Genomic DNA, 18,449 nt, shown 5'->3' with positions numbered 1-18,449 from the left:
GTTCCCCCATATTTAAACAACCAGCACCGGGCTCTGCGCCTGGTCCTGGTTCCAAAAATACGGGGGACAAAAAGCGTAGGGGTCCCCCGTATTTCTGAAACCAGCACCGGGCTCCACTAGCCAGATACATAATGCCACAGCCGGGGGACACTTTTATATTGGTCCCTGCGGCCCTGGCATTACATACCCAACTAGTCACCCCTGGCCGGGGTACCCTGGAGGAGTGGGGACCCCTTCAATCAAGGGGTACCCCCCTCCAGCCACCCAAGGGCCAGGGGTGAAGCCCGAGGCTGTCCCCCCCATCCAAGGGCTGCGGATGGGGGGCTGATAGCCTTTTTGTCAAAAAATGAATATTGTTTTTAGTAGCAGTACTACAAGTCCCAGCAAGCCTCCCCCACAAGCTGGTACTTGGAGAACCACAAGTACCAGCATGCGGTGGAAAACCGGGCCCGCTGGTACCTGTAGTACTACTACTAAAAAAATACCCCAATAAAAACAGAAGACACACACCTTGAAAGTAAAAGTTTAATACATACATCCACACCTCCATACACACATACTTACCTATGTTCACACGAGGGTCGGTCCTCTTCTCCATGTAGAATCCATGGGGTACCTGTTGGAAAAATTATACTCACAAAATCCAGTGTAGTTCGATCCTCTTCTTTTCTATTTGTAATCCACGTACTTTGCAAAATAAAAAAACGGACACCCGACCACGCACTGAAAGGGGCCCCATGTTTTCACATGGGACCCCTTTCCCCGAATGCCAGGAACCCCCCCTGACTTCTGTCTAAGAGGGTTCCATCAGCCAATCAGGGAGCGCCACGTTGTGGCACCCTCCTGATTGGCTGTGTGCTCCTGTAGTGTATGTCAGGCAGCACACGGCAGTGTTACAATGTAGCGCCTATGCGCTCCATTGTAACCAATGGTGGGAACTTTGTGGTCAGCGGTGAGGTTACTTTCGGTCAACCGCTGTTTCACGATTTGTATTTAAGCACGGCAGTGTTTGGCTATTGTCGGCAGTGTTTGTGATTTGCACTTTTTAGTAAATGACCGATTTCTACCAAATTCCAGGCGTATTTGATTTGACCGATGGTGTATTGATTCGTAAATTTTTCCTAGGACTTCCAAAATAATACGAATGCCCTCATCACTGCCGTGATTTGAGTTTAGTGAATTCCCGAGATGACACTTTGAAGAAAAAACATAATCTCGGTCAAAATCGGGACCTTAGTAAATATACCCCCATGTCGTTGTTTGATATGTTGATGCCATAATGCTGATAGTTGTGGTGCTGACATTGTTAAAATGTCGACATGGAACATCGGCTGATACCATTGCACCAGGTCACACAACTGCACTGCCGGCGCTAGAACATAGGTACAGATGTGTCTTCAAATGTGACATGCATTTATATATATTCAAACTCTGAATATATAGTCAAAACTCTGGAGTACTGTATACTGAGAATGACAGATGAGCCTACCCTGACTACATGTTACTGGTCATCATATACCTAGCATCATAATGTCATACAGTGATAGACACCAAGCGCAACTGAGCTTCCTAGAGGGGTGTCTAATTTGCATCGCATGCACAGAAAACACCACTCACAATGTACTAGCCGTTCACTGAATCAACTATGTATGTGCTGGTTGCATAGGCAAACACAGGGGGGGGGATTCCAGTTGCCTAGAAACCCCCCTTCCCCATAGCCTGGCCACTGCCCACTATATGCAATATAAAGGGCGAAATGTTGCTGCTGCACATGCCCAGTGGCAGCATCTTATCCTAAAAAGTCTGGTGTGTGTGTGTGTGTGTGTGTGTGTGTGTGTGTGTGTGTGTGTGTGTGTGTGTGTGTGTGTGTGTGTGTGTGTGTGTGTGTGTGTGTGTGGATCTGAGTGGCACCAGAGAGAGAATCTGGTAATTGGCCTACCATGATCATTGGGCATGCATATGTCTGAAGTACTATATTACATAAACTACAGGGTGATTAAAAAGTCACAGTACACCCTTTTGTTTCAAAAGCTGTGTAGGAAATTGGAAAACTAAATAGTCCAGTGAGGTATGGGTGAGGTGGGCTATCTTTTAGGGTATGTGCCGAACATGGGTGCCATCTTGAAATCAGCCATTTTGAATCTAAGTCAGTTTTTTTCAAATGAAAAGGAGGTCATGTAACATGTCAAACAACATCAGAATTTGCTGAAAAGTGTATTGCTGCAAACAGATTTGAAATAGTAGTTATAGAGATGTGCACCGGAAATTTTTCGGGTTTTGTGTTTTGGTTTTGGATTCGGTTACGCGGCCGTGTTTTGGATTCGGACGCGTTTTGGCAAAATCTCCCTGAAAATTTTTTGTCGGATTCGGGTGTGTTTTGGATTCGGGTGTTTTTTTACAAAAACCCCTCAAAAACAGCTTAAATCATAGAATTTGGGGGTAATTTTGATCCTATAGTATTATTAAGCTCAATAACCATAATTTCCACTAATTTCCAGTCTATTCTGAACACCTCACACCTCACAATATTATTTTTAGTCCTAAAATTTGCACCAAGGCCGCTGGATGACTAAGCTAAGCGACCCAAGTGGGCGGCACAAACACCTGGCCCATCTAGGAGTGGCACTGCAGTGTCAGACAGGATGGCACTTCAAAAAATTGGCCCCAAACAGCACATGATGAAAAGAAAAGAGAAAAAGAGGTGCACTGTGGTCGCTGGACGGCTAAGCTAAGCGACACAAACACCTCAATATCACAGGAATTATTCGTTCTAATCAATGGTATTATTGGTCCAAATCACTGGAAGAAAATGACAAAATCACAGGAATTATTTGTTCTAATCAGTGGTATTATTGGTTCAAATCACTGGAAGAAAATGACAAAATCACTGGAATTAAATGGCAGTAATGTCGGGAATTATATCAAATGGCAGTACCACTGGACATATACGGAAGTGTCAGACAGGATGGCACTTAAAAAAATAGTCCCCAAATAGCACACGATGCAAAGAAAAGAGAAAAAGAGGTGAACTGTGGTCGCTGGACGGCTAAGCTAAGCGACACAAACACCTCAATATCACAGGAATTATTCGTTCTAAATAATCAATGGTATTATTGGTCCAAATCACTGGAAGAAAATGACAAAATCACAGGAATTATTCGTTCTAATCAATGGTATTATTGGTCCAAATCACTGGAAGAAAATGACAAAATCACTGGAATCACTTGGCAAGATCACTGTAATTAATAATTAATTATAAATCACTGATATTAATTGGTAAAATCTCGCTATCGCCTGCCTAAAGAAGTGGGATGGTATTTGGTACCGGGGACACACTACCTCAAGAAATTCTCAAAGTCCCTGTGAACTAACGCCGGATACCGGACGCACGTCTAACACCAACACAGCTGCCAAGGCCTGAGTTATCCGCTTTGCAACAGGATGACTGCTGTGATATTTCATCTTCCTCGCAAAGGACTGTTGGACAGTCAATTGCTTACTGGAAGTAGTACAAGTGGTCTTCCGACTTCCCCTCTGGGATGATGATCGACTTCCAGCAGCAACAACAGCAGCGCCAGCAGCAGTAGACGTTACACTCAAGGATCCATCGGAGGAATCTCAGTCAGGAGAGGACTCGTCAGACTTGCCAGTGACATGGCCTGCAGGACTATTGGCTTTCCTGTCTAAGGAGGAAATTGACACTCAGGGAGTTGGTGGTGTAGTTTGCAGGAGCTTGTGTACAAGAGGAAGGGATTTAGTTGTCAGTGGACTGCTTCCGCTGTCACCCAAAGTTTTTGAACTTGTCAATGACTTCTGATGAATGCGCTCCAGGTGACGTATAAGGGAGGATGTTCCTAGGTGGTTAACGTCCTTACCCCTACTTATTACAGCTTGACAAAGGCAACACACGGCTTGACACCTGTTGTCCGCATTTCTGTTAAAATAATTCCACACCGAAGAGGTGATTTTTTTTTGTAATTTGACCAGGCATGTCAATGGCCATATTCATCCCACGGACAACAAGTGTCTCCCCGGGTGCCTGACTTAAACAAACCACCTCACCATCAGAATCCTTCTTGCCAATTTCCTCCTCAACGCCAGCAACACCCATATCCTCATCCTGGTGTACTTCAACAGTGACATCTTCAATTTGACTATCAGGAACTGGACTGTGGGTGCTCCTTCCAGCACTTGCAGGGGGCGTGCAAATGGTGGAAGTAGCCACCTCTTCCCGTCCAGTGTTGGGAAGGTCAGGAATTGCAACCAACAATTGGACTCTCCTTGGGGATTTGTGATTTAGAAGAACGCACAGTTCTTTGCTGTGCTTTTGCCATCTTAACTCTTTTCAGTTTTCTAGTGGGAGGATGAGTGCTTCCATCCTCATGTGAAGCTGAACCACTAGCCATGAACATAGGCCAGGGCCTCAGCCGTTCCTTGCCACTCCGTGTCGTAAATGGCATATTGGCAAGTTTACGCTTCTCCTCAGACGCTTTTAATTTAGATTTTTGGGTCATTTTACTGAACTTTAGTTTTTTGGATTTTACATGCTCTCTACTATGACATTGAGCATCGGCCTTGGCAGTCGACGTTGATGGCATTGAATCGTCTCTGCCATGACTAGTGGCAGCAGCTTCAGCACTAGGTGGAAGTGGATCTTGATCTTTCCCTATTTCACCCTCCACATTTTTGTTCTCCATTTTTTAATGTGTGGAATTATATGCCAGTATTATTATTATATCAATAGCAATGGCCTACTGTACTGTACAACTATATACTGTTGGTCACCAAAATGCTGCACTGTACTACTATATATACTGCTCATAAAAAAGCAGCACAGATATGGAATGTATACTTGCAGTGACACAGAGCTGCAAGATACAGCAATGGCCTACTGTACTGTACAACTATATACTGTTGGTCACCAAAATGCTGCACTGTACTACTATATATACTGCTCCCAAAAAATGCAGCACAGATATGGAATGGATACTTGCAGTAACACAGAGCTGCAAGATACAGCAATGGCCTACTGTACTGTACAACTATATACTGTTGGTCACCAAACTGCTGCACTGTACTACTATATGTACTGCTCACAAAAATGCAGCACAGATATGGAATGGATACTTGCAGTGACACGGCGCTGCAAGATACAGCAATGGCCTACTGTACTGTACAACAATATACTGTTGGTCACCAAAATGCTGCACTGTACTACTATATATACTGCTCACAAAAATGCAGCACAGATATGGAATGGATACTTGCAGTGACACAGAGCTGAAAGATACAGCAATGGCCTACTGTACTGGGCAACTATATACTGTTGGTCACCAACATGCTGCACTGTACTACTATATATACTGCTCACAAAAATGCAGCACAAATATGGAATGCATACTTGCAGTGACACAGAGCTGCAAGATACAGCAATGGCCTACTGTACTGTACAACTATATACTGTTGGTCACCAAAATTCTGCACTGTACTACTATTTATACTGCTCCCAAAAATGCAGCACAGATATGGAATGGATACTTGCAGTGACACAGAGCTGCAAGATACAGCAATGGCCTACTGTACTGTACAACTATATACTGTTGGTCACCAAAATGCTGCACTGTGCTACTATATATACTGCTCACAAAAATGCAGCACAGATATGGAATAGATACTTGCAGTGACACAGAGCTGCAAGATACAGCAATGGCCTACTGTACTGTACAACTATATACTGTTGGTCACCAAAATGCTGCACTGTACTACTATATATACTGCTCACAAAAATGCAGCACAGATATGGAATGGATACTTGCAGTGACACAGAGCTGCAAGATACAGCAATGGCCTACTGTACTGTACAACTATATACTGTTGGTCACCAAAATGCTGCACTGTACTACTATATATACTGCTCACAAAAATGCAGCACAGATATGGAATGGATACTTGCAGTGACACAGAGCTGCAAGATACAGCAATGGCCTACTGTACTGTACAACTATATACTGTTGGTCACCAAAATGCTGCACTGTACTACTATATATACTGCTCACAAAAATGCAGCACAGATATGGAATGGATACTTGTAGTGACACGGAGCTGCAAGATACAGCAATGGCCTACTGTACCGTACAACTATATACTGTTGGTCACCAAAATGCTGCACTGTACTACTATATATACTGCTCACAAAAATGCAGCACAGATATGGAATGAGATAGCCCACCTCACCCATACGTTACTGGAGCATTCAGTTTTCTGATTTCCTGCACAGTTTTTGAAACAAAAGAGTGTACTGTGACTTTTGAATCATCCTGTATACTTTGTTTGGGGCAGACTGTAGCTTATTACATGCTAATTATGCATCCTTCATGGGCTGGTGACAGTTGCTTCTAAATTTGGACACCCCTCCAGAAATCCTGCATTTGGCTCTGGTCTTGTTACCTACACTACATACATGCAATTTTGGTATTATTCTTTCATTTAGTATCATGGCTCTAGGTCGACAATGTAAAGGTGGACATTCATTAGATCGCCCACTAATGGTCAACATGCAGTATGTCAACATGGTCAAAAGTTCGACATGGACAATAGGTCAATATGTAAAAGGTCGACAGTGCCTATGGTCGACAGGTGCAAACGGATGACAGGTGCAGATGGTTGACAAACATATGTTCGACACAGCGCTTTTTTTTTCTAAGCATTTTAATAAACTTTTTCATACTTTACCATTCATGTGGACCACGATTGGGAATAGTAACCTGCCCGAAGCATGGCGAGTGAAGTGAGCCATGTGAGGGGACGTGGTACACTAATTGGGGTTCCACGACCTTTGAAGGTGAAAATGACACCAATAAAACTTTAAAATGTTGTCTCAACCTTTTTTGTGTCAACCTTTTCTCATGTTGACAATTTCATGTGTCAACCTTTTCACTCTGTCGACCTCTCCTACTGTTGACCTTTTGTCAGGTTGACCTTTTCATGTGTCGCCCTTTTGACCCTGTCGACCTAATGCATGTTGACCAATAGTGGTCGACCTAATGACTGTAGACCTTTCTTATGTAGATCTCCTGATCCATACATCTTTCACTTGTGGCTCCCTTTATGCATTTTCAATTTTCTTGTACAGACATTGCTGTACTGTTTATTTATTTATTTATTTTTTACTCTGTTTTATTTAAGCATGTGATGCAGTGTTAAATTAATGACATCATAATAGTGTTTAATTAGCTAAGTAAGTGAAGTCGAGTTATACCTGATGTGGCCAGTTACTCTGGTAGTTTGAGAGGGGGCACTTGGCTATAAGAAACATCACTGCATACTTAAGTTTGCCATAATATTGTTACGTTCCTGATGCTCAAAACTAGAGAGATGTTGCGTAGTAAGTCCAGAGCACCAGGACGTGACGCTGAAATAAGGGATGGTACGGGAATAGCCCCTAGCACCCTACCTCCATTGTTTTACCCGTGTGGTCAGTTCACGCCTGAGTGACTATGGTTTCTTGGGCCCACGGCAGCCGCGTTTGAAGGGCGGATTAGGTCTGCCCAACTCCGATGCCCCCAGGTCTTAGAGTGAGACAAGGCGTGAGCCGAGACAGGATAATAACAAGGGGACCTCTAACTAAAGCAAACAGAAAGCTAGGGGCTACTAACTGCCCTAAAACTAAATATATGTGCGGCACGCCGCCAAAGGAAAAGAACAACAAAAGACACCACTGTCCACACCCCCACAAGGCACCGCCGTGTACCGGGGAGGACAGTGAAAAGTGGAAACCTCCGCAAAAACCACCAATACAAAATTAACACAAGGACTTAAGCGGCCTAGGCCGCAACCCGCGGCAGAAGCCGCTACTCACGAAACCGGGAGAGAACCCCAACAAGCGAGAACCCCCAGATGACTGCAACAGGTTCACTTGGACAGGAAGGATTCCCAGGACCGGCTTCAGAACTCCAGGACTCAGGAGCGCAGGGAGCAGGATCGACCAGATACAGCTGACCAGGAACAGACGTTGCAAGGCAGGAACAGCATACAGGAAGCTATCACCGGCGAGGCTGTAGTGTGCTGGCTCCCATAAAAAGGCCCTGCTGGCCAATGACAGGAGGGCCAGCAAGACCAGCCCCCAGACCCTAATTACTAGTTGCCGTGCAGCTGCCCTGCTGCACGAGCAACTAATCAATCTTTATCTGGCAACGGGGAACGCGGTCCGCCAATGGCGTCCCCGTTGCTATGGACCCAGCGGCTGTGGACGCCCGGCGTCCTAGCGTTGCCAGGGACCCAGCGGCTACAGTACGCACGGCGTCCTGGCATTGCTAGGCGCCGGGCGAGCAGGGAGAGAGGTGCGGCGGCCGTGAGCGTCGCTCGGAAGCAGACCGAGCGGCGCCGCGGACCGTGGCACCTAACAGTACCCCCCCTTGAGGAGGGGTTAAAGAACCCCTAAAGCCGGGTTTCTGAGGAAATTCCTGAAAGAATAATCTCTTAAGTTTAGGGGCATGTAAATTGTTATCCAGGACCCAAGACCTTTCTTCCGGGCCATAGCCTTTCCAGTGAACCAAAAAATAAAGCCGGCCCCGAGAAACTTTGGAATCTAAAACTTTCTCCACCAAGAATTCTTGTTGCCCCTGAACATCCACCGGAGGTCTACCCTGGGAAGTCTTCCGAGGGAATCTCCTGGAAGAAATATACAGCTTCAGAAGGGAACAGTGAAAAGTATTGCCAATTTTGAGTGATTTAGGCAAGCGTAGCCGGAAAGCAACTGGGTTGACCTTCTTAACGATAAGGAACGGTCCAATAAATTTGGGTCTCAATCTAGCCGAGGGTTGTCGGAGCTTGATGTTGCGGGTTGACAACCACACCTTATCTCCCACCTTAAAAGTGCATGGGCGTCGGAACCTATCAGAAATTTTTTTTTTTTTCGGAAGGCAGCCTTCTTAAGGGCAAGGTGCACCTTTTTCCAAATCATTCTGAGATGGGAAGTTAAGGTCAATGAGGAGACTGGAGAATGAGGGTAAAAAGAATTGGCTCTAGGATCAAAGCCCAAGACCGAAAAGAATGGGGACTCCTTGGTGGAAGAATGACAAGAGTTATTATAGGCAAATTCGGCCAAAGGAAGAAATTCAGACCAATCATTCTGAAGTTTGGCCGAATATAGCCATAAATACTGTTTTAACGACTGATTAACACGTTCAGTTTGTCCGTTAGACTGTGGATGGTACCCAGTTGTTAAAGAGAGTTTCATATTTAATGAGGCACAAAAACGTTTCCAGAAACGGGCGATGAATTGCGGTCCCCGATCAGAGACAATATCCCTGGGTAAACCATGGAGCCTGAACACATGGCGGAGAAACAAAACTGCCAACCCTTGAGCAGAGGGTAATCGGGAGAGAGCAATGAAGTGGGCCATCTTACTAAAACGGTCTACTACCACCCAAATGACTCGAAACCCAGCTGAAAGAGGAAGGTCCACCACGAAATCCATGGATATATGTGACCATGGCCTGAGAGGAACGGCTAGAGGCATGAGTTGCCCGACCGGCAACGATCGAGATACCTTGTACTGAGCACAAACCTGACAGGAACGGACAAATTCCCTTACATCTTTAGAAAGATTAGGCCACCACACTGAGCGAGAGATTAACTCCAAGGTCTTAGTGATACCCGGATGACCAGAAATCTTATTATCATGAAACTCAGCTAGAACAGTGCCCCTCAGAAATTCAGGGACGAAGAGACGATCTGCAGGAGTGACTTTGGGAGCCTGCTGCTGAAGCTGGACTAGCTGTGTAAATAAATCCTGTGTGAGGCCAGCCCAGATGACAGACGATGGGACTATGGGGGTAGTAGCCGGGTGGTTATTGTGAACCGGAAGAAAACAACGTGACAGGGCATCGGCTTTTGTATTCTTGGAACCGGGCCTGAAGGTGATTATAAACCTGAAACGAGTAAAAAACAGCGCCCAACGTGCCTGTCGAGCATTAAGCCGTTTAGCTGACTCAATATACTGCAGGTTCTTGTGGTCAGTAAACACCGTAATGGTATGCCTTGCTCCTTCCAACCAGTGCCTCCACTCCTCGAAAGCCCATTTAACTGCCAACAATTCTAGATTACCAACATCATAGTTGAATTCTGCAGAGGAGAATTTTCTGGACATGAAGGCACATGGGTGTAATTCCTGAGACTCCGGGTCTTCCTGAGAAAGGATAGCCCCCACTCCAACCTCTGAGGCATCTAGCTCGACAATAAAGGGGAGATCCGGGTTAGGGTGTGTGAGTACTGGAGCTGAGACAAAGGCCTGCTTTAAGGGCAGGAAGGCAGACTTGGCTTCAGGCGACCAATTGGAAGGGTCCGCTCCTTTTTTAGTCAATGCCACAATAGGAGCAACCAAATCTGAGAAGGTATGAATAAAACGCCTATAGTAATTTGCAAACCCTAAAAAGCGCTAAATTGCTTTTAAGTTTGTGGGTTGTGCCCAATTTAGGATGGCCTGGAGTTTTTTTGGTTCCATGAAAAACCCCTTAGGAGAAATAATATACCCCAGGAAGGACACTTCTGTGATGTGGAAATCACATTTCTCCAGTTTGGCGTACAAATGATTTTCCCGTAACTTCTGAAGGACCAGTCGCACATGGGTAAAATGTTGTTCCAAAGACTCAGAGTAAATCAAAATGTTGTCTAAATAAACGACTACGAACTTTCCTAGAAAGTCACGAAGGACGTCGTTAATGAGATCTTGAAATACAGCAGGAGCATTATACAGCCCAAACGGCATCACCAGGTATTCATAATGTCCCGACTGTGTGCTGAAAGCCGTCTTCCACTCATCCCCAGATTTTATTCGGATGAGATTGTAAGCCCCTCTAAGATCGATCTTGGAAAAGATAACGGCAGTCCGGAGCTGATCAAATAGTACTGAAATCAGTGGCAAGGGGTAGGTGTTTTAAACAGAAATTTTATTCAGAGCCCGATGATCAATACATTATCTCAACAAAAAAGAACCCTGCACTCAAGGGAGATTTTGAGTGCCTAATGAAGCCTTTTTTTCAGGCTTTCCTGTACATAATCATTCATTGCCGTAGTTTCCGGCCCAGACAGGGCATATAGTCTCCCTTTAGGCAAAGAGGCACCGGGAACTAAGTCAATAGCGCAGTCATAGGACCGATGAGGGGGCAGAATATCCGCATTACCCTTGGAGAAAACAACGGCAAAGTCCTGATATTCCAAAGGAATAAGTTCTGGGGTGACTGCCGCAACCCGGACTGGACGGGAAATACATTCTTTAACACAAAAGGGACCCCATCGGGAAATCTCCCCAGACCGCCAATCTATGGTGGGATTTTGAAAGGCAAGCCAGGGGTGACCCAACACTACGGGGACAGCCGGACAATGGGTAAGGTAAAATTCGATTTTCTCCGAATGTAGGGCCCCCACTGTCAGTTGTACTGGAGGTATGCGGTGAGTGATTACCCCATTAGAAAGCGGACCACCATCCAAACCGTGCATGGTGATACGTTTATCCAAAGGTATCTGTGGAACGCCCAAAGCCTGAGCCCAACCAAGATCCATGAAATTTCCCGCAGCTCCACTGTCGACAAAGGCCGACACCAACGAACTGAGACTACCAAAGGAAATTTTTACAGGAACTAATAAGGAATCATTAGAGGAGATCAGTTGCAGACCCAAGTGAACCCCCTCACAATTCACTTGGTCAGAGCGTTTCCCTGCTTATTCAGGCAATTACGCGCGATATGTCCCTTGCCACCACAATACAAGCAAAGACCAGAATTTAGCCTTCTGGTTCTTTCCTCTGGGGACAGCCGGGAGAGACCCATTTGCATGGGCTCCTCGACGTCCTCAGGGAAAGTATACACACATGGACTAGGCCTGAAACTAGCTCCTCTTTCAGCCCTCCGCTCCCGGAGACGACGATCAATTTTAATAGCAAGCTCCATGAGTTTGTCTAAAGTCTCTGGAGCGGGGTACTGAAGGAGACTGTCTTTAATAATTTCAGACAAACCGAGGCGAAACTGACTGCGCAGGGCCGGGTCATTTCAGCCACAGTCGTTCGACCAACGGCGAAACTCGGTACAATACGCCTCTGCTGGATTTTTCCCTTGCTTAAGTGCACGCAGGTGGCTCTCAGCCGACGCTTCCCTATCAGGGTCATCGTACAAAAGGCCTAGGGACTTAAAAAAAGTATCTACAGAAAGCAAGGCAACATCATCGGCTTTTAGCCCAAAAGCCCAGGTTTGCGGATCGCCTTGTAGTAATGACATCACAATCCCGACCCATTGAGACTCAGTACCAGAGGATCGGGGCCTTAAACGAAAATAAAGCTTACAAGCTTCCTTGAAATTAAAAAAATCCTTTCGGTTACCTGAAACATGGTAAGGAAGGTGAATCTTTGGTTCTGGAATCATACTCGGGGAGGCTCGCAAAAGATCTTCCTGCGATCTCACCCGAAGAGTAAGATCCTGAACCATCTGAGTTAGTTCCTGAATCTGGTTGGCCAAAAGCTGGCGGGGATTCGGTCCTAATACTGCCGGATTCATGAGGCCGAATTTCAAAGCCCACCAAAAACAAATAACTCTTTATATTTTTTCTTTTTGTTTTTTGGGCCAGTGATAATGTTACGTTCCTGATGCTCAGAACTAGAGAGATGTTGCGTAGTAAGTCCAGAGCACCTGGACATGACGCTGAAATAAGGGATGGAACGGGAATAGCCCCTAGCACTCTACCTCCATTGTTTTACCCATGTGGTCAGTTCACGCCTGAGTGACTATGGTTTCTTGGGCCCACGGCAGCCGCGTTTGAAGGGCGGATTAGGTCTGCCCAACTCCGATGCCCCCAGGTCTTAGAGTGAGACAAGGCGTGAGCCGAGACAGGATAATAACAAGGGGACCTCTAACTAAAGCAAACAGAAAGCTAGGGGCTACTAACTGCCCTAAAACTAAATATATGTGCGGCACGCCGCCAAAGGAAAAGAACAACAAAAGACACCACTGTCCACACCCCCACACGGCACCGCCGTGTACCGGGAAGGACAGTGAAAAGCGGAAACCTCCACAAAAACCACCAATACAAAATTAACACAAGGACTAAAGCGGCCTAGGCCGCAACCCGCGGCAGAAGCCGCTACTCACGAAACCGGGAGAGAACCCCAACAAGCGAGAACCCCCAGATGACTGCAACAGGTTCACTTGGACAGGAAGGATTCCCAGGACCGGCTTCAGAACTCCAGGACTCAGGAGCGCAGGATCGACCAGATACAGCTGACCAGGAACAGACGTTGCAAGGCAGGAACAGCATACAGGAAGCTATCACCGGCGAGGCTGTAGTGTGATGGCTCCCATAAAAAGGCCCTGCTGGCCAATGACAGGAGGGCCAGCAAGACCAGCCCCCAGACCCTAATTACTAGTTGCCGTGCAGCTGCCCTGCTGCACAAGCAACTAATCAATCTTTATCTGGCAACGGGGAACGCGGTCCGCCAATGGCGTCCCCGTTGCTATGGATCCAGCGGCTGTGGACGCCCGGCGTCCTAGCGTTGCCAGGGACCCGGCGGCTACAGTACGCACGGTGTCCTGGCGTTGCTAGGCGCCGGGCGGGCAGGGAGAGAGGTGCGGCGGCCGTGAGCGTCGCTCGGAAGCAGACCTTTAATTTGGGACGCCTATGATTTATACAGGTTCTTTCGCTGATTAAAACCAGATGAAATGCAGGCTTGAATTTATCCAGTGTACGGGATATTATGGCAAGTCGGCAACCATATGTATACTTCAAATGCTGTAAATAAACACTTTGGTGTTTGAATCATAACTTGTGCCATTTTCCATCTCTTCCACTGCATCTGCTATATCCTGGCATCCTAGATAAAAGAAGTCCATTTCCACTATACGTATATACTGTACAGATGTAGCCATGCTCCTCATGGCTACATCCACGCTAAACATGCACTTCCGGCGCTGCAATTGCAGCTCCCATTCATGCAATGCATGCCGAGCTGCGGCAATTGCTGCTCCCATTCATGCAATGTTGTACATACGCCCCAGACTTGCACGCAGTAACACCTAACAAGGGGGGTCATTCCGAGTTGTTCGCTCGGTAAAAATCTTCGCATCGCAGCGATTTTCCGCTTAATGCGCATGCGCAATGTCCGCACTGCGACTGCGCCAAGTAAATTTGCTATGCAGTTAGGATTTTTACTCACGGCTTTTTCATCGTTCTGGCGATCGTAATGTGATTGACAGGAAATGGGTGTTACTGGGCGGAAACAAGCCGTTTTATGGGCGTGTGAGAAAAAAACGCTACCGTTTCCGGAAAAAACGCAGGAGTGGCCGGAGAAACGGAGGAGTGTCTGGGCGAACGCTGGGTGTGTTTGTGACGTCAAACCAGGAACGACAAGCAGTGAAATGATCGCAGATGCCGAGTAAGTCTGGAGCTACTCAGAAACTGCTACGAGGTGTGTAATCGCAATATTGCGAATACATCGTTCGCAATTTTAAGATGCTAAGATTCACTCCCAGTAGGCGGCGGCTTAGCATGAGCAAATCTGCTAAAATCCGCTTGCGAGCGAACAACTTGGAATGACCCCCCCAGGCGCGATTGCGGCAAGATGAAGCCACGATGAGAGTTGCTACATCTGTACACAAGTTCTGTGGCTGTCTGACTTCAAGACTGCATTTCACCTGGTTTTAAGCAGCCACAGAACCTGTGTAATTCATGAGTATTTAAAAGGATAGTATGGAAAGCCTATGTATAAATATACAGTCTATGAAAATACACAAAATCCGCCCACTTTAAAGTTAATATTAACACAACTATTTTTGTTGTTGTAATATATAGAGATGATTTACTGCATATTATATTTGTAAACTATTTTTTCAAATCCACTCATTCTCTCTAGGAAATGGAAGAAATGTATCACTTTCATCATGTTATTGCAGATGGTTTCAAAAAGCTTTTCTGTAGTTTCTTAATGTGTTTTTGCATTCTTTGTCTTTCTTTGTGTGACTGAATAAAGCTTTACTAGAGGAAATGCATTATACAACCTCTGGATAATAACCTAGAGCATATTATACCTCCCTGTGTTGTGTGCTGTACATGGGTTAGTAGTATGCAGCATTAGGGAATAAAAAAAACATCCTGTAGTTTAAAGGCAACAGGAAGACATCAATTATTGCTAAAGCAGCAATTAGTTTGCTGATTCCATCAGACTTGCCGTGAAGTTTTACATGTCAACAGTCATGCATTGCTAAACTACAGTACATTCACATCCATTGTCTTTCAAATGGTAGTTTGCTTTCATGCAGCAAACCAATTGCAAATATCCCCAAAAATACTTTGCAGGAGCTGTATTAATTATTAGTTCTACAGGTTGAGTATCCCGTATCCAAAATACTTAGGATCAGAGGAATTTTGGATATCGGATTTTTCCGTATTTTGAATAATTGCATACCATAATGAGATATCATGGCGATGGGACCTAAATCTAATCACAGAATGCATTTATGTTTCATATACTCCTTATACACACAGCCTGAAGGTCATTTTAGCCAATATTTTTAATAACTTTGTGCATTAAACAAAGTGTATGTACATTCACACAATTCATTTATGTTTCATATACACCTTATACACACAGCCTGAAGGTCATTTAATACAATATTTTTATAACTTTGAGTATTAAACAAAGTTTGTGTACATTGAGCCATCAAAAAACAAAGGTTTCACTATCTCAGTCTCACTCAAAAAAGTCTGTATTTCGGAATATTTGGATATGGGATACTCAACCTCAGGGGCGGAACTACTGGCGGGGCAGGCAGTGCATTGCACTGGGGCCCCGCCGCACTCAAGGGCCCACAGCCGCCGGCCGGCATTACATGAGTGAGTCACAATGACTCATTGTATGTCATGCCGCAGCCGCACACCAGCGCTCCCGTGACCCGCCCGTCATAAGGAACGATTCTGGCCACCCGCACACGAAGGAGGGAGGAGGGTCCGTCCCTCCCTCCCTCATATACAAACAGGTCACAGTCTCTCAGTGAAGGAGAGAGCCGCAGCAGCGCTTTGTTACTGGTGGAGGCGCTGCTGCTGCTGCTCCTCTGCTTCACTATAGGCTGTCTCTGAGAACAGCCTATAGGGAAGCAGAGGGGCAGCAGCAGCAGCGCCTCCACCAGTAACACAGCGCTGCTGCGGCTCCCTCCTTCACCTCCCTCCTCCTTCTTCTCTACTGCCCGGGAAGCTGCACCGAGGAGCCTGAGCCAACAGAGAGGGTAAGTATAATTCTTCTTTCTTTCTTTCTTTCTTTCTTTCTTTCTTTCTTTCTTTCTTTCTTTCTTTCTTTCTTTCTTTCTTTCTTTCTGTCTCTTTCTTTTTTTATTTGTTGGGACTGCCTGCCGCAATGTGTAAAAAGGGGGGACTGCCTGCCGCTATGTATAAAAATGGGGAATCTGCCTGCCGCAATGTAAAAAATGGGGAATCTGCCTGCCGCAATGTAAAAATGGGGAATCTGCCTGCCGCAATGTGTAAAAATGGGGAATCTGCCTGCCGCAATGTAAAAATGGGGAATCTGCCTGCCGCAATGTGTAAAAATGGGGAATCTGCCTGCCGCTATGTATAAAAATGGGGAATCTGCCTGCCGCTATGTATAAAAATGGGGAATCTGCCTGCCGCTATGTGTAAAAAGGTAGAATCTGCCTGCCGTAATGTGTAAAAAGGGCACGCTATCTGCCGTTATGTGTAAAAGTGTATGGTGTCTGCCGTAATGTGTAAAATGGGGACGCTGTCTGCCGTAATGTGTAAAATGGGGACGCTGTCTGCCGTAATGTGTAAAAAGTGCACGCTGTCTGCCGCTATGTGTAACGAGGGCACGCTGTCTGCCGCTATGTGTAACGAGGGCACGCTGTCTGCCATTGTGTAAAAAGTGTATGCTGTCTGCCGCTATGTGTAACGAGGGCACGCTGTCTGCCGTTATGTGTAAAAAGTGCACACTGTCTGCCGTTAAGTGTAAAAAGGGGAATCTGTTCGCTGTAAGGAGTAAAAGGGTCTCTACCTGGTGTAGTGGTGCTACTGTGCGGCGTAATTTGAAGAATGGAGACTACTGTGCACCGTTTTATGAATTGGTATTATTTTGTGGACACACCCCTTCCCCACGAAGCCACGCTACTATGTATTTTTGCGCGCGCCTACGGCGCGCACTGCCCATGGGGTGGACTTGGATGGGATGGGGGGGGGGGGGAGGCCCAAAGCATTTTGTTGCACCTGGGCCCACCGCTTGCTTGTTCCGCCACTGCTCAACCTGTAGTAAATATTGTATCAGTGGGGGGGATACACACTCACCTAACCACCCAGAAGTAGCTTCCAATCTTAATCATCCTTTAGCAGATGGAGTTGAGCATCTATAAGTCATTTATCTACTGTCAGCATACTTACTTACTCTCCCAGCAGTTGAAGGAACTCCCAAGTTTTCGGGTAGTCCCCACACCCCTGTTAGGGTATTTCTCCCGCATTCCTAGTGAAGTTGGCAGGATCATACCCTCAAACATTTTACACAAAAAAATCGGTACAGTTAGAAAAGGGTGTGGCCACAGGTAAAGGGGGCATGGCCACGCCCCTTTTCCTATACTTTCAATGGAAGTTTTGAGAGCCAAAAATCAGTACAGACCATAAAAAAAGATACTGTACCTGCCAAAAAGGTACAGTTGGAGGGTATGCAGGATAGGGATATAAGTAGTGATGAGCGGGTTCGGTTCCTCGGAATCCGAACCCCCCCGAACTTCAGCCTTTTTACACGGATCCGAGGCAGACTCGGATCTTCCCGCCTTGCTCGGCTAACCCGAGCGCGCCCGAACGTCATCATCCCGCTGTCGGATTCTCGCGAGGCTCGGATTCTATCGCGAGACTCGGATTCTATATAAGGAGCCGCGCGTCGCCGCCATTTTCACACGTGCATTGAGATTCATAGGGAGAGGACGTGGCTGGCGTCCTCTCCATTTAGATTAGAAGAGAGAGAGTGAGAGTGAGACACTTGATTTACTGGAGCTTAGGAGTACTCAGAGAGTGCAGAGTTTACTAGTGACTGACCAGTGACCACCAGTGCAGTTTTTTTATTATATTATTATTTAATATAATCCGTTCTCTGCCTGAAAAAAAAACGATACACAGTGACACAGTAACAGTATACCATATCTGTGCTCAGCCTCAGTGTGCTGCATCATCTATGTATATCTGACTGTGCTGAGTGCTCAGTGCTCACACAGCTTAATTGTGGGGGAGACTGGGGAGCAGTAGCAGGAGTACATATTATTTAACAGTGCACACTTTTGCTGCCAGAGTGCCACTGCCAGTGTGACTGACCAGTGACCACTGTCTGACCACCAGTATATTGTGATTGTCTGCCTGAAAAAGTTAAACACTCGTCGTGTGGTGTTTTTATTCTATAAACGCATTCTGCTGAC

At 46.0% G+C, this 18,449-nt stretch overlaps 1 protein-coding gene across 1 annotated transcript in view; it reads right to left on the bottom strand.

The window, feature by feature from the left end:
• The window catches only part of OCSTAMP (osteoclast stimulatory transmembrane protein), a 32,122-nt gene extending 14,756 nt beyond the window's left edge, over positions 1–17,366 (bottom strand). The window contains exon 1 of the mRNA XM_063963149.1: positions 17,332–17,366. Coding sequence (XP_063819219.1) covers positions 17,332–17,366 — 35 coding nt within the window. The remainder of the gene's footprint in view (positions 1–17,331) is intronic.
• Between the last annotated feature and the right edge of the window lie 1,083 nt (positions 17,367–18,449).

The sequence above is a fragment of the Pseudophryne corroboree genome, chromosome 3 (assembly GCF_028390025.1).
Source record: "Pseudophryne corroboree isolate aPseCor3 chromosome 3, aPseCor3.hap2, whole genome shotgun sequence".
Lineage (NCBI taxonomy): Eukaryota > Metazoa > Chordata > Amphibia > Anura > Myobatrachidae > Pseudophryne > Pseudophryne corroboree.
Note: the sequence above shows the minus strand (reverse complement) of the source record. Positions and strands in the feature narration are given on the sequence as shown.